General features: G+C 47.8%; 1 protein-coding gene across 3 annotated transcripts; it reads right to left on the bottom strand.

Moving 5' to 3' along the window:
* Positions 1 to 3,220: 3,220 nt before the first annotated feature.
* On the bottom strand, positions 3,221 to 9,970 carry LOC111147870 (vestigial like family member 2). 3 transcript variants are annotated; one of them, XM_022504135.1, is made up of 4 exons: positions 9,700 to 9,970; positions 7,156 to 7,468; positions 4,562 to 5,089; positions 3,221 to 3,261 (listed from the first exon to the last, which is right to left on the bottom strand). In XM_022504135.1, the coding sequence occupies exons 1-4, from the start codon at positions 9,778 to 9,780 to the stop codon at positions 3,221 to 3,223; spliced, it is 963 nt and encodes a 320-aa protein (XP_022359843.1). In that variant the 5' UTR covers positions 9,781 to 9,970. The 3 variants fall into 3 exon arrangements, with proteins under 3 accessions (XP_022359843.1, XP_022359844.1, XP_022359842.1); XM_022504136.1 differs by lacking the exon at positions 4,562 to 5,089 and having other exon boundaries at positions 9,700 to 9,780; XM_022504134.1 differs by lacking the exon at positions 3,221 to 3,261 and having other exon boundaries at positions 4,458 to 5,089.
* Positions 9,971 to 15,175: the final 5,205 nt, after the last annotated feature.

Raw genomic sequence — 15,175 nt, 5'->3', positions numbered from 1 at the left:
TCTAATCTGCACCATTTCATGGGTATTAACAAGACGGACATGAGAATTCATATTTTGCATGAATTTGGGGGAGGGGGCTAAAGCATGTCTGTTAGGATTTTTAATTCACCCAAGTTCTCTCCGATGCTTTTATGACACAGACAGAATCATTACAGTTCTAGGACATCTTGCGTTTCTACTCGGGGAATGTCTAACATGGAGAGAAATGCTGTCATCCGAGTGTCCCGTGTGCCAGGTCGCTGGAGCCCGGCTCGGCAGTCTGGATGGTCTGGTTAGGACTGCCCCAAAGGCCAGTTCCAGTGAATGAGTCTCCTCACCTGCAACCTGATATTCAGGTCAGATGCAGCTCAGGGGAGAGGCTTCGGGAGTCAGAACCTTGTGGCTGGGCAAATGCTCCCTGTGGGTTCTGAGCAGAGATCCTGAGAGTGCTAACACAGTGGAGCATGGGCACAGTGTCTCCCAGTGGGGACTGTCTGGAGACAATGTCCTGCAAAGAACACACCACGTGCTTTCTTCTTCAATGGCATACTCAGCGGCAAATTCTACAAAGCGAGCTGGGACTTAATGCATTTTATTTATGCTTGTATATACTAGTGATCCGTGCCAATGGAACATGGATTAAAAAAAATCCACTGAGAAGTCCAGAGTTAATTTTAGTTATTGCTTCAGTGTCCAAACCTCAGGCTAACTCTTACACCACTCGGTCGGTTGGGTGTGAAGAGCTTCAGGGCAGTGAAGTCTGCTAAATACTGAAATGAATTAATAAGAGAAGCAGTAATAATTCCCTCCTGGAGAAGAATGGAAATGTGCATCTGACTGAATGGTCTATAGATAGTATCATTTGATGAAGAGGTGTGAAAATGTCCTATGATAGTTCCTTGGAGACTGGGGATTCCGTAAGGTCTATGGTATGTCAGCCTTGGCTGCCCTACCTCTTTCCCAGTCCTTCTTCATCTACTGTAGAGGAGAAAGTAAACCCAAAGTTGAGCCTCCCAAGATGAATCAGAAGAGGTCAAGCAGCCTGTGTGGTGGGTAACAGCGCAGTCTTTGCACGCAGGTGGCCTGGGTTGGTGTCCTGGCTCTGCCACTCACTGGCTGTGGACTAGGCAAATTATTTCTCCCCTGAGAGCCTTGGTTATCTCATGGGTAAGAAGGGGATTGTTATAATAAATACACATGGAATTGCTGTGAGACTTAAATGAGTTAACCTGCATACGAAGCCCTCAGACCAGTGCCCGAGAAACAATCAACATCAGTTATTACGAGTGCTGTCACATCTGATGCAGCATAATCATCGGGTACCTTCCATAGAAGCAAGACCAGTAACAGGTTCTCGTAATAGTCATAATCTACTACACACCTGCCTAGATGATAGAACAAGGCGATGGCTACCTCCACTGAGCCATATTCCGAGTTAGGTCCCTTACCGTCCCCGACTCTTAAGACTATTATCCAAGAAAAACTGTATTTGTTTCTCATGTTATAATGAAGGTCAAGATTTGAACTAATATTTTTATGCTTTAACAATCTAGAAGGGCAATTTGAACATGACACAAAATATTGCTTTCAGGTATTTCAGTGAATGAATACAATTTTGGCATCAAGAGAAAATTAAGAGAACAGACCCCTAATTTCCTAAATATCAATCTCTCTCTCTCTCTCCTCTTTCTTTTTTCTTGCCTCATAGTAGGTTTGTTTTCTTAGCCTACCTTATTAAACTGTAATATAACCAATACTTCAAAAATGCTTTTTAACTGACTACTGTCTTAAGAGTCTAGAATGGAAGAAGCAACAGTAATTCTCTTCTGGAGAATAATAAATGTGACAGGTAAGCCCTGGACTTCTGTGGGCCACAATTTTCTCATTTGTGAAACAGAGGTGGGATACCTAACTTCTCATTCCCAGGGTTGATGTCAAGTGGAAAAGGGTTAAAGGCTTTCACAGAATGGCAAACACTTTGGAAAAACAAGAAGCACTATATACATAAAGTAGTATTAGTTACTGACATCAGATTGTACTACTATAAATTATTTTATTCTACTCAAGAAAGACTAAGACATTTATTTTCTTTTCATGAAATAACACAGCGACCCTGTAGTAAAGAGACATTTTTACTGTTCATTTCTTCTTCCTTATCACCTTCAGCTTTGCCCACGCACAGACCCCTTCCCCTGTGCCAAAACGAAAGTGACCAAATGGTAAACACAGAGACTGAGAGGAATATACGAGGTATTAGAGACTCTGTGGACATTTCTTCCCCCTATGTTGATTCTTGGTTCTTCTTCATGGAGACAGTTCGGGTTTCTTGCTGCTCCCCCCCGCCCCGCCCCACACCAATCCAGAGGAGGATGAAAGGAGAGATGGAATTTGTGGGAGAGAAGGCAGAGAAGGGTTTCTTCTTTCAGCGTAAAATGTTCCCCGTAAAAAATATGATATATCCACACACACACACACACACACACACACACACACACACACACACACATATAAAATAGATCCAGCAATTGCAATTGTCGTGCCAAACACTGGGAAGTGCCACCTTGGTCGATGTATTTCTGGAGTTTTCAACAGTTGTCCTACAACAGCTGCATTTCAGTAAGACTTGGGCAGATGGCTCCAGATAAGCCACTTGCCACTCACATTTAGGCTGAGGCTTCCATGTTCACAGTCCAAAGGAAAAGAGTGTGTCTTTTTGTGTCTGGAGTTGGTGTTGCTGGGAGTGGGCACGAAGGGAGCTGGAGGCCTTGAGGTGAGGAAGAAGGAATTGGCCTCTTTTACTTCTCTACCACAGTCTTCGATGCAAATACAAATACATTTTAAATGTGAGGATACAGACATCAGGAGAGCGATGGTCACACTACTTAATGACATAATTCACATCAGCATAGAGAATATTCACACCAGAAAGTCTCTTTTTTTCCTCCTCGTTCCAAGAAAACTTATGACAACATATCACCTAAGTGAGTTCACCACAGGTATTTCCAGTGATTTGCCCCAAAGTCATTAAACATGAGTCAGAGTCTTTGGATCTGCTCTTTCCGCAGAAGGAATATAGTTAGACAAAGTTTCTGAAGATGCATGTTTTGGTTTTCCCAACACGTGGAGATGTCTGAAGTCTCTGCCTTCCCCCACATCCTCATCCATGAAGTGAGAGGTCCAGATGCTGAACCTCCGTGGCTGGTCAGAAGGGAAAGGGAAGGGGAAACCCGGGGCCATCAGATCAGCTCAGGAGGGATGTGCCACAGAGGGAATAACGACGAGCTGCAAACCAAGATCAGAAGCCATTACAAACCCACTCGATTTCAGCTCTGAGCATCAGCAACTGGCGCTAGGCAGAGACCTACAGGGAACAAGGTGGGCAGTCTAAAACCAGTGCAGATCCTTGCTTTTGTCCTGACGCTGGAAACCTGAAAACAGAGAGAAAACAAAAGAAAGAGAGAGAAAGAGGGAGAGGAGAAATAGAGAGGGACAGAGAAGGGGTTGGGGGCAGGAAGGCACAGGTATTTAAGGAAAGAGAAAGACAAACACCACTGTTTTATTGTCAATGTCACAGAATTCACTTAAAGGGTGTGAATGAAAGTAAAAGCCAAGCCAACAGAAATGTCAAATCTTCACCTGAAGAAAGGGCGCGTGGGCAAGACTACAAGCCAATGATTATGTTTATAGTATAAACCATTTTTTGGTTACGCCCTAAAAATAAAGGAAGCAGAAGAATGTACTTTTCAAATTCAACTCATTAAGCCAGAAACTCAATATAGTCATTGAAACCACATTCTCTTTAATTTTTACATTTTAAGAGACCTATTTAACTTGGCAATTAGTTTGATATCAGAAGCACATTTTTCTTTCCTTAAAATTGTCACTAGGACACAATACGCCCCCACCCCCCGAGCTGTAAAAGATTTTGAACTACACTTTTAGCTCTAGGTACTCTAGATCCGCGCTGTCCAATAAAAACACAATGGGAGCAGCAGGCATAATTCTAAATTTTCTAGCAGCCACATTGGAAAAAAAGTAAAAAGAACCAGGTGAGAATTCATCTTAGTAATATATTTTATTTAACCCAATATGTTCAATACGCAATGTGTCGAAAGTATTCCAACATGCAGTCAACATAAATATCAGTGAGATGAATTGTACATTTTTTTCCTTGTACAGTTTTGAAATCCAGTGTGTCGTTTGCGTGTACAGCACATCCCAATTCTTCCTAGCCACATTCGAAGCGCTCAACAGGTTCGTGTGGCTAGCGCTTACAGAATTGAACAGCGCAGAGCTAGAACCGTTTTAACTGTTTGCTTGCTTGCTTGCTTATTTAAATTTGGGGGGGGAAATCCTCTATTGTATCTACTAGCCAGGTTAGGGCAGTGTCTTTCTTTCTCTTTCTGCCCACACCGACGACACTGGGTCATCTGCCTGCTGAAGCGCAACCCTGACATGCAGACCTTTGGGCCAAAAGCTCACTGGGGTCTCCAAGGAGAACTAAGGGGGATCCGGGGCTCAGCCCAGGGTCGGACATAGGGCAGGAGGGGTCCGGGGAGACCAAGCTCCCTTTCCCGCTTACCTGAGTCCACGCTGAGTCCCAGACCCTGGGCCACGTCCCCCGCGGGGCTGGCGAAAGGTCCTCCGGGCGCGGCCCACGCGGCGCCGGTCGGCTCGCCCTTGGCGGAGAGCTCACAGGGCGGGCTGCCGGGCGCCGGCGCCGGGGCTGGCGCGAGGCGGGCCGCGCGCCCTGAGGCTGCGGGCATCAGCAGCGGCCCATAGCGCGGGTCGAAGTGCGGCGCGTAGACCTCGTGCACCGCGGCGGGCCGCGGGTAGGCGGCAGCCTGGGCGCCAAGAGCGCTGCCCAGCGCATACGGGTGGTGCGGGTGCGGATGCGCGTGGTGCGGATGCGCGTGGTGCCAGGGCTCGGCCGCGCCCTGGTGCAGATGACTGTGCAGCGCGGCCGGTGAGTAGGGGTCAGCCGCGGCGAAGGGCAGCTCCGAGTGCGCGGCGGCCAGCGGGCTGCCCAGCGGCGCGGGCACCGGTGCCTGGTACGCGCTGTTCCAGAAGGAGGCGGGGAAGCTGCGCTGGCTCATCGGGAAGGAGCCGTCTGCAGGCCGGCGAGGCGGAGGGGAGGAAAGGAAGAGAGGAGCGCGTCACCTCGGGGGAGATGGAAGCGCCAACCCCGCACGGCGGGAAAGCTGAACGCGCCGGGCGGGCACCCGGCGGGAAAGCAGCGGCGGGGAGAGGACCTGTAGCCCAGCCTCGGGGGCGGCGCCTTTCTGGAGGTGCTGCAGCCTGCGAATACGAGGTTGAGGCACCGCAAAATAGGGGAAACCCTTTGGGAAGGAGGACCGCTTCCTCGGAGTTTGCAGACGCGTCTCCAGTGCGGAAACCCCAGGACAGACTGGGAGAGGAAGAAAGGAGAGACACTCCCTTCAGTTCCAGTTTTGGGGCGCAGGGAGCTTCCTCCGACTCCAGGTTGCTCTGCCCCGGCGGCCTCGGGGTAGACGCGGCCTCCATGTCCCAGCCCGCATCCTCTTCCCAAGCTAAAGATACCTCTTCTCACTCTTGGTCAGCCGCCTAGCGATTTCACTACCCGCTCTCGCGTTTCAGCCTCCCCAGCTCCAGAAAATGCGCCCCTCCAAGGCCTCTGATAGACTGGAAGTCCATCGACATATTTCAAAGTCTTGCTATTATTAGCCTCCTTTCTAGAAACCTTCTTTCAAATATTTTTTTCCAAGAACTCAAGCGAAAGAATAAACTGGACATATTAAAGGAGCAGTTGTATTATTTGCAGAGGGACACAAAGGGACGATCTTTAAAGTTTTAATTAGTAATATTTGTCCCTTGAAGTGTGGACGCCAGGAATAATAATAATTCTTATGGCCAGTTATCACTGTTGACCCCTAGCACTGGGAAGCATTTTAAGAGAACAACAGCATTTAGATAAAATTTATTGTGTTTAGTGAAAAGGGAGGGAAAAAAAGATATATAATGCCCGGGGGCTTGATCCAGGACCTCCTCTAGGGAAGGCATCTGTCCCACATACTAGAGAATTAAAAATGTGTTGAAAATGCATTCTAAGTAGCAAACAGTCTTCCTGTTAAAAATATTTAGGCAACTGGAGAATAAAAAGAATGTTCTGTATTCCAGACTAATGATTTGGGATCTTACTTAGGCACAAACTGTCAGACACTCTTAAGAGAAAAAGGGAGGGTGAGGGTTGTCATTTCCCACCCACCCCCCATGTAATATTTGTTTTCTTTTTACAAAATCCTCATTTCTCATCTTAGTTCAACACATCAAAAATTAAGTTTAGTGAGAAAGCTTACCCCAAAATAGTTACCCCCACCCTTGCCCTGGGACTAAAAGGAGATTGAGATTTCAGAATAGAAGGGAGCTTTAGTTGACTTGACCAATAAATCATTGTCCCAGGCTAGATAAAGCAGTGCTTTGTGAGAAGGGTAGAACAATAAAGAGGGGATGTGTTTGGGGAAAACCCTTAGAGATGTTTTGGCTGTACCTAAATTTTTATTTCTTTGGTACTTTACTTGCTTACTGAAAGACATTTTCTGCATCAAGTTTTGCTAAGCAGCTGAAGCCTGGCAAAAAGCATACATACATACGTTTTAAGAGACATTCATCAGCAGGTTTTGCTTCCAGTGGAATCTAGGACTTTTTCCTCTGGGCAAATTTTCAGGAACTGCTAAGCACCCTGGAGGTTGTTGTAGGTGAAGACCTTCCTCGTGGCTTGGGACAATGCTGGAAGCTTCACATTCCCACAGCACTTTTACATACATTTTTCTATTTGCCGGACAGCTATCTCCAGGTACAGTTAAGAGGGTGAGTATTATTCTAATTTTGGAGACCGATAAATAGAGTGACCTCAAAAGGGTTAAAAGACTTGCCCAAGGTCATATTGCTAGGATATGCAGGGCCCTCGGGAAAATGCAGGTCTCTCAGTTCTAAGGCTAGTGGTTTTTGTAGGTCACTGCTCTGCTCTGCCTCTTCAAAGGAGAGATTTTTTCCCCCTTCCTTCCTTTTACCTACCCTCTCCACAAGCCCCATCCTCACCTCCTCTCTGACACCTAGTATTCTTTTGGCTGCCTTTCCTAGGTGGGCTCAGGCCTAGAGGGCTCTGTATCTGCCCTTAGAAGTGGGCCTTTCACTCACCCCGCCAGGGCCCGGAGCTCCTGGGTGCTTTGTTGCTTGTACAGCTCGGGGAATAGCTGCTAGGCTGGCTCAGGGCCCTACTGAAGTGCTCGTCCACCACAGAGCTGATGTCCCCCTGGAAATAGGTGAAGAGGACGCAGCGGGAGTTGATGTACTCGGCCTCGGGTGGGCGCTCTTTCTCTGGGCTGCCTTCTTCCTCTTTGATACTGGCTGGAGTTTGGCTGGAAAAGGAGGAGCTGCCACTGCCCGTGCTGTTGCTGGGGCTGGCGGTGCACTCTTGGGCTTCCTGCATTTTGGAGTAATAGGCTAGTTTCTGCTCCAAGAGAGAAAGAACAGAGGTCAATTTCAAAAGAGATGGCAAATTGGGTTCCCACTTCACTCCCTCAGACCCCTAAGGTATCCAGGGGGAAAAGTGGCATCCAGGCCCTAAGCCCTGTGCTCCTTGAGCAGCCATCTGCCCTTCTTGGTGTCTCCATCTCCCCAGACTTGCTGCCAGGCCACAGGGAAAGTTCTCTGAAGATGTTAGGGAAAAAGTCCCAGAAGATGCCAGGATAGGAGCAGAGTTTAACCACAGAGCCAGGCTCGGGACAGATATATTTTTTTAAATCAGGCTCCAGGGATAAAGGGCACCCAAGTACAGTTAGGGCCTGACTGTCCCCTGCCTAAGATTCCAGGACAGATGCACAGGATGCAGGATTTAAGCATTGTCCCGAGAGAGCACGAAAATGCCAAAATCCACTCCATTGCAGCCAGAAATGTTAAGGAAGAACTGCTACAGAGGTCAGAGATAGTTCCATTTAGAAAAGAATCTAGTGGGGTAAAAATGTGGTGTAACATTCTGATATGGATCATGTGAATAAACGCAAGCTGAAATTTGTTTGGTCACCCATAAACTGTCTACTTAAAGGTCTATCTCAGTTTTTAAAGAGCTCTTCTTTTGAATAAGAAAAAAAACCAGTGGACTATGAACATTTCGACCCTCACCATCTCTGGGCACACTGAGGAAACAAGTAATAACAAGGAACAAAGAAGATCTTGGCTGTAAGGATTGGTAAATTGTGGCTGTCTTGTAGTAATTTTAAAAACCAAATGTAGCTGCTGAAATATTTTCTTAGAAATGGGCAATAGACTGAATGCCGGGTCAAGACATTTATGCAGGCGGAGGTGGTCTTGAAGCCGGCTGATCACACAAAAATGAGCAGAGAACTGAATGGCATAGGTTGGGTTGGTCCAGGGTCAGGGAGGAGAAAGGACCAAACAGAAAACCAACCCATCTCTCCTCCTTGCAATAGTGCCAGCCTGGGAAGGAGCCATCTCAGACGCTGAAACCAAAAGACTGGAGTTACTTAGTGGTAAATATCGCCAGTTCCACCACATTCCCCGCTTGGCTTATAATGAGGGACTCTGATGATTCCCTAAATTAACATTGTGAGACTAAACAAAGTCCTAGATGGAAAGTTTAAAAGGGGCAGGGGGTTAAAAAGAAAAGGCAAAAAGCAAAACCTACACCTGCCATCATTAATGCATCAGGAAATTTTCGAAGGGACATTCTGAATTCGCAGTCAAAATTGGCAAAAACTTGGAGGGTTGGAGGGAGGGTGGGATGTATTTCAGTCTCTCTTGAACAGGAGGAGTCAGGCCCTCACTTTGGAACCTGCTTCCGACTCCTAAGTCTCCCTGGGTGTGTGATCTTATTCTCTTACTGGACTACGGTCTTCAGTTTCGACAATACCGGCTGAGACGCGGAAAGAAAAACTGGTCTACCAGACTCAGCCCGGAGAAGAGAGGAATTGAAATAATTAATCGAAACTTCTAGAGTTCGCCGAAACGGGGTAAAGGGGTCTTCTTACAGGTGGGTTTGTGGACGACAGGAGAGCCTGATGCAGCCACTCAGGCTCTAGAAAGGCGAAATACTATCTCCGACGCTCGCACCCGCCAAGTCAATTGCACCCCAATAATAATCCCCAGAACTTTGCAGCGCAAAGATTATAAAACCCACGCTTTCACGCAGTTCTCTTTGTAACGAATTCTCTGTTTCCGGAATTAATTGACCTGATCCCTTGAGAATTCAAACGGGAAAAATGTTACTCCTTAGATAAACTTGCAGGGGTGAAAACGCAGGCCTTCGTATTTTAGACAGAAAGAGACCGGTCTTTGCTTTTGTTCTCGTCACTCTCACCTTTGAGACCAAAGTTAGGTTTTCCCCGCGCGAGCTTTGCTCTCATCTCCCCTCGCCCGCACCGAAGAATCTGTGGAGTCCGACAGATCGCTCGCGCGATCCTCGTGTGATCGTTCCCCGGAAGCACCGGGCACGCATTAGCAGGGTTTAGCTGCCTTCCCGAGAGAGCAAGTGGACAAGCTAAGGGTTAGCTCAACCTATCGTGTGGCAGCGCCGGCAATCACCGCATCCCAGGGGCTCCCGCCGCTGGTAGGACGCCCCGGACCAGTGCGGAGGTGCCCTGGACCCCGGGATGCAGGCGGTGCTCCAGGAAGCAGGGGCGCGCCACCCGTCTCCAACGTCCCGGCCCCGGGAGAGACACTTACCTGGTGGTAGGGGGTGTAGGCGGCTGCAAAGTAAGGCTGCGGAGGACCATAGACTTGGTACATAACATCCAGACAGCTCATGGCTCCCCGCTGCGAAGACGGCTAAGTGTTTTTTCATCAACTCTGGGTCGGTGGAACGCAGTGATGCTGCCTGGGCGGCGCCTGGACCCGAGCTCCGGAGTCATCGGCGGCGGAGCGGTGGCCAGCGCGCTCACCGGCTCGGGATCCTGCTTGCAGGCTCCCCTCCCACCCCGGCAATTTCAACCCAGACCGCGCTCCGGGATGGAAGCGCCCGGGCTCCCGCTAGTGGGCATTTAAACCCCACGCTGGACTGGCGTGCTGACGCCACTCCCGGCCGCGGAGGGGGCGGGGACCGGGGGGCCAATGGGGAGCCAGGGACTGGGCCCGAGGGGCTACCGGCGTGTTTCCCCCGGCTGCCCCGCGGCGAGCTGGTAGTCAAGGGTGCGGTGAACTGCTCAACTCCGAGCCTGAGCCCTGAGGCTTCGCACCGAGAGAAGCAGGATTCCCTGGCTAAAGCTGGACAGGGAAGCAAACCAAGACAGAGACAGAAAAGGCAGAGAGGGAGGGAGGAGTGCAGGAGAGGGAAAGTGGGGGTTCTCGCACTTGGGGGGAGAAAGAAGTTTGATGCGTGGTGGCAAAGGTCCCGTGGGAGAGCCCCGGCCTCAGACTGGAGGGTTGAGAGTGTGTGAGTCCGGGGGTGGCCAGGTGGCGCAGATTATCTGCTCTCGGCTTCTAGTGAGGGCCGGGAGGAACAGCGCGCTCCCCAGGAATCCCCTAGGGTATCCGTGTCACCTCAGACAGGAAGTCAAGGGAGTCGGGAGACTCCTGCCGGGCGCGGAGGAGCTTCCTCTGCGGGGGAAATGGCAATGGCTGAAGCGGGTAATGACCGCCCTGATGCGCCTCCTCGGACCCAGCCCGCCCGCCCGCCGCCAGCCTCCACACCTCAATTCCGTTCACTGGGGTCGGTCCCTCCTGCCTCTTTAGCGTTCCATCCTGACACTTTCTCTTGGAAGTCCTCCACCCAAACTCGCTCCGTCGGCGCTGTTCGCTCCTTGCCTCCGGTGGCTCCCGGTGAGAGTTGCTTTCGAGGAGTCCAGGAAGCCCTACCCAATCCCTTGCAGCCCCGGGTCTCCACGGCCTGAAGTCCTTTTAAGCTACCGCAACTTTTTGGGACGAGGGCTTATTGACTGAAAGAGGAGTCATTAGGGAATGCAGGAAGTCAGAGAGGACTTTGGCTGCCTCTTCAACCGGTAAAACGGGACCTGCGATTTTATGTTTTATTTTAGACGGTTGAAACGTTGCGTTTCAATTGTGAAACGTACATCGCTGTTCTCTTTCCTGCCGAGAGCTCTCCTGGCTCGAAAGGGCTTCCTGCGACGCTCTTCATCCTTCCCGAAGCACTCCCCACTCCCAACACAGCCCCTGGAGAGCAGGGTTTCACAGTGGAGTCCTCCGTCCCGTAAGTTTAGGGATGAATCGAGACAACACTGTCGGTGTGGCTGGATCAGGGGGTGGAAAGGGCATTACAGGAGTAGTGGTGGGCCTGACTTGAGAGGGCGGCGGGGGCAGAACTTGGGAACACTGAGAGCCCAGAACCAAGGAAGAGGCAGCGTGCATCACGAACTCCAGTTATTACCCAGTTTAAAAACAACAAAAATTCTGACATCGATTCCCAGGATGTAAAACTGCCAACAAATGAACCCTTAAAGATATATTTGTCTTCAAAAAGTGAATATTTATGCCAAATTGTTTTCAGGTTGAGGTTTTGGTTTTGCCCGAGTAATAAATGCGTAACGGCTCCAAGTCTCAGTTCGTTTTATAAATGGTGCGGTGTCCTAAGCGACCGAAGAGTTTAAGTACAATGTCGACTTTAAAGAAAGTTAAAATAAATGAAAACAGGGGCGCCTGGGTGGCTCAGTGGGTTAAGCCGCTGCCTTCGGCTCAGGTCATGATCTCAGGGTCTTGGGATCGAGTCCCGCATCAGGCTCACTGCTCAGCAGGGAGCCTGCTTCCTTCTCTCTCTCTCTCTCTCTCTCTGCCTGCCTCTCCATCTACTTGTGATCTCTCTCTCTGTCAAATAAATAAATAAAATCTTTTAAAAAAAATAAATGAAAACAAAACAAAACAAAGACACCACTCAATCCAGTTTTACGCAAGCCTTTTTAGGGTCCAGATTGCCTCCTGCTGAGCTGGGCGGGCTCCTAGAGCCTTTGGCGATCTAGGTGCACGGGTGGAGCAGAACACCCTTCCCGCCCCCAACTCAACCCTCCCGCCCAGGGTGTTTCGGAGGAGTCGCCTTTGTTTTCTCTGGAGGCTAAAGAGCGAACCTTCATCCAAAGAGCCGCAGTGTGCTCTCCTGGAGGAGGGAAGTGGTCGTGTAGGTCCGAGTCTTCCTCGCCGCCTAGACGCGCGGGAGCTGCGAAGGGCCGCTCCGTCCTGCCCCGCACCTGGTTCAGGCTCCGCGGGTCCGCGCTCCCGGAGTCAGCTCTGAGCGGGAGCCGAGGTGCCCACGCAGCCGCCGCGCCCACGACAGATCACGGCCAGTTGGCGCGACTACAGAGGGTCACACTCTCCCCTTCTGCACAGGACCTCTGTCTATCTGTGGACACAGAGTTTCTACTTTGGCTTCCTCCAGCTAGAGCATCTCCGGGGGGACTGAGCGTCCTTCGCCGCAGCGCACTCCTTTCCGCGCTACCCAGGCTCCGCGTGGTGGCAGGCGGCCCGCAGTACCGCGTGGTTGCAGGCGGCCCGCAGTACCGCGTGGTTAAATCGCTGGGACGTGAGTGCCTGATCGCACGCCTAGAGAGGGCTGGGCATCTCCATTCTTGTCCTGGCTCACCTTCCAGGGGGTACCTCCTATCCCCCGTACCCATCATTTTGGTATTTTTACTTGACTTTGACAATGGGACCAGGGGAACTTTGGTTTTCCCACAAATTCAGGAGAAAATAACGACAACCTCTTCGCATCCAGCGAGGTTCAGCAAAATGGTAGTTATGTTTGAAGAGGATTACAGGAGCGGTGACATCCCACGTTTCCAACAAAGACAATGAAGCGAATGTTATGCCAGTTGCCTAAGGCTGCTTTCTTTTCACATTTCTCAATCTCCCGTACTTGAACCAGTTTTTGAAAACCTTGCTCAAGCTAAGTAAGGCTACTGGTTGCTCAGGAGTTTAAAGGAACACAGGGAATTGGGGCCAGTAAACATCGATTTGAATTTATTGAGGAAAAGAGTTGCTTCTTCCCAAATCCAAGGTAGGGGAGAAAAATGAAGAGTCGGAAGCTTTACAGTAAGCCCACTGATTGGAGCAAGGTCAGTTTTTTTCGTGTACCTGGAAAGCTGTCCTTTACACAAAGGTGGTATTTCTCTATCAGAGGAGATTGTGTCTTGGTTACATGCTGAAGTAGGAAAGTAAAACTAAATTTAATCCCCTCTGCCTCCTCTACTCTCCCAGACCTTCAAACCACCAGGACATGAACTCATCAAAGAAGTGACAAACCACCAGGACTTGAACTCAACGAAGTTGGGATATTTTGATTCAGAGCCTTGGAAATGGACTACGGAAAACTGGGGAGGAAATTCTCTTCCTTCCTTCCCCTCTCTCTCTTTCCTCCAGTTATTTTAGAAGAGACTACACACAGACAGTTATATGTCCCTGAATTTGGCTCTCCTGACAAATGTATCAACATTCTCAGAAAGGTCCACTATTACCATGACAGCTATCTAACTGCCTTTTAACATCCTAAAGGGGCAGAGGGAATATCTTTTAGAAATGAATATTCTTTTAGAAATGACTTCCACTTATGATAGCTTCATGGCAATTTATTGAGCATTTGCCAAATGAAAGTAGTTAATTCCACCAAAATTTCCTTTTGGTATCCCATTTTAGGGTTCGATTCTTTTTTTTTCCACTAGTGTGCAATTCTAACAATATCTAGAACTGTGAAAATAAAAGGTGCCTTTACTCTTGAAGTTAACAAGTGAAGTTAATTGCTTTTGAATGATTACATGTTTCAAGATATCACAATGAAATACTTTATTTTGTCTTCAGGAGGATTGTCTATCATTTTCCTAAGCGAATTGACTTCAATACCTTCAGAATTTTTCCATCCACCTGTGTCATCTTATTCTGAAAACTGCAAAGAAGCAACTTTAAAGGAAGGATGTCAGAATAGAACAAATTTGGAGAACTGATCTGCAGCCATCCCAGGCCCTCCCTCACCCATGATTTATTTGGATCATTGACTGTTGGCATTTTATGTTGCCTTATGCTGCCAACCAAAGGAGATGAACACAGTAGTAATCTCAGGCTTTTGTTTAACCCCTAAACCCATCCTGGCCTGTTTTACAGAGCAGAGATGTGTTTGGAATTTGAGAGCAGCTAACAAGATTTTTTTTACAATATTAGTTGAAAAGATGTCTGTGAACGTCAGGTTTTTGGGGGCACAGTGTATTATTTAACATTGATACACTGGTAACTAATAGGGAATCTGAATGGTGATTTTATTAAAAAAAAGAAAGAAAGAAAGAGACATTTCTGGGCTAAAGCTCACTAAAAAGCTAAGTAGAGGAATTCCAGTTGGACTTAGTGAAAAACCAAGACAAAGAGGATTCAACTCTTTTCTTTCCTTTTTTTTTTTTTTTTTTTAAGAGCCTGATGTGGGATCCATCCCAGAACCTGGGATCATGACCTGAGCTGAAGGCAGACACTTAACCTCCTGAGCCATGTAGGTGTCCCAAATTCAAATTCAATTATTTCCATACAAACTTAGAATAGTTCTTAATGTTTTCAAGTAAAAACCTCCACGGTCAATCCTAATGAATAGAGGAGACTACTTTGTAACTATGACATACATTTAATTACTATAATATTAAACATTTCCTCTTTCATATTTTAAAGACTATTTTCATGTTACATACAAATCAACTTCAGCTTAGGTGAAATCACAACTTTCTGAATTTAGTTTTCTCTTAAGTTCTTATTGATGTCAATGGCCAGTTCTAAGATTGAAAAATATATTTAATACTACATTCATCTTTTAGAAGTAAGTTCTTTTTAATGAGTCTCTAGGAAATGCTTAGTATAAAGATATCATTATACAAATTCATATGATTCATACCTTTCAAAATGATAATGTACAAATGGCAAAAAGAGAGATTTGGAATAGCGGTGTGTTAAATATTTTGGCTTGCTATGTTTTTACAAGAGAGTAAATGAAGGAAATTTACATTCTCTGATTGTCTGCTTGGACACAAAGAGTTAAGTCAAAGAGCACGTATCAATTACATCTTAATGGGAAGAAGTTTTCATCTTTACTTGCCTGCAAAAGTCACTCTAATTGTCTTTAACTTCTGATAATAGTGAAAAAATTATTTTTTAAAGACACACAGTCTGGTGATAACCTAGAAGCTAACATAACTGTGAAACTTCTTTTGTGAGATACAGGGACACAGAG

Source organism: Enhydra lutris, unplaced genomic scaffold (genome assembly GCF_002288905.1).
Source record: "Enhydra lutris kenyoni isolate GAN:26980312 unplaced genomic scaffold, ASM228890v2 scaffoldscaffold17, whole genome shotgun sequence".
Classification (NCBI taxonomy): domain Eukaryota; kingdom Metazoa; phylum Chordata; class Mammalia; order Carnivora; family Mustelidae; genus Enhydra; species Enhydra lutris.
Note: the sequence above shows the minus strand (reverse complement) of the source record. Positions and strands in the feature narration are given on the sequence as shown.

Coding starts and splice junctions, on each gene's coding strand:
- LOC111147870 (XM_022504134.1), bottom strand. CDS start 9,780: ATGAGCTGTCTGGATGTTATGTACCAAGTCTATGGTCCTCCGCAGCCT. Junction 7,469..9,699: donor CCTACACCCCCTACCACCAG/GTAAGTGTCTCT, acceptor CTCTTGGAGCAG/AAACTAGCCTATTACTCCAA. Junction 5,090..7,155: donor GAGCTCCGGGCCCTGGCGGG/GTGAGTGAAAGG, acceptor GCCGGCCTGCAG/ACGGCTCCTTCCCGATGAGC.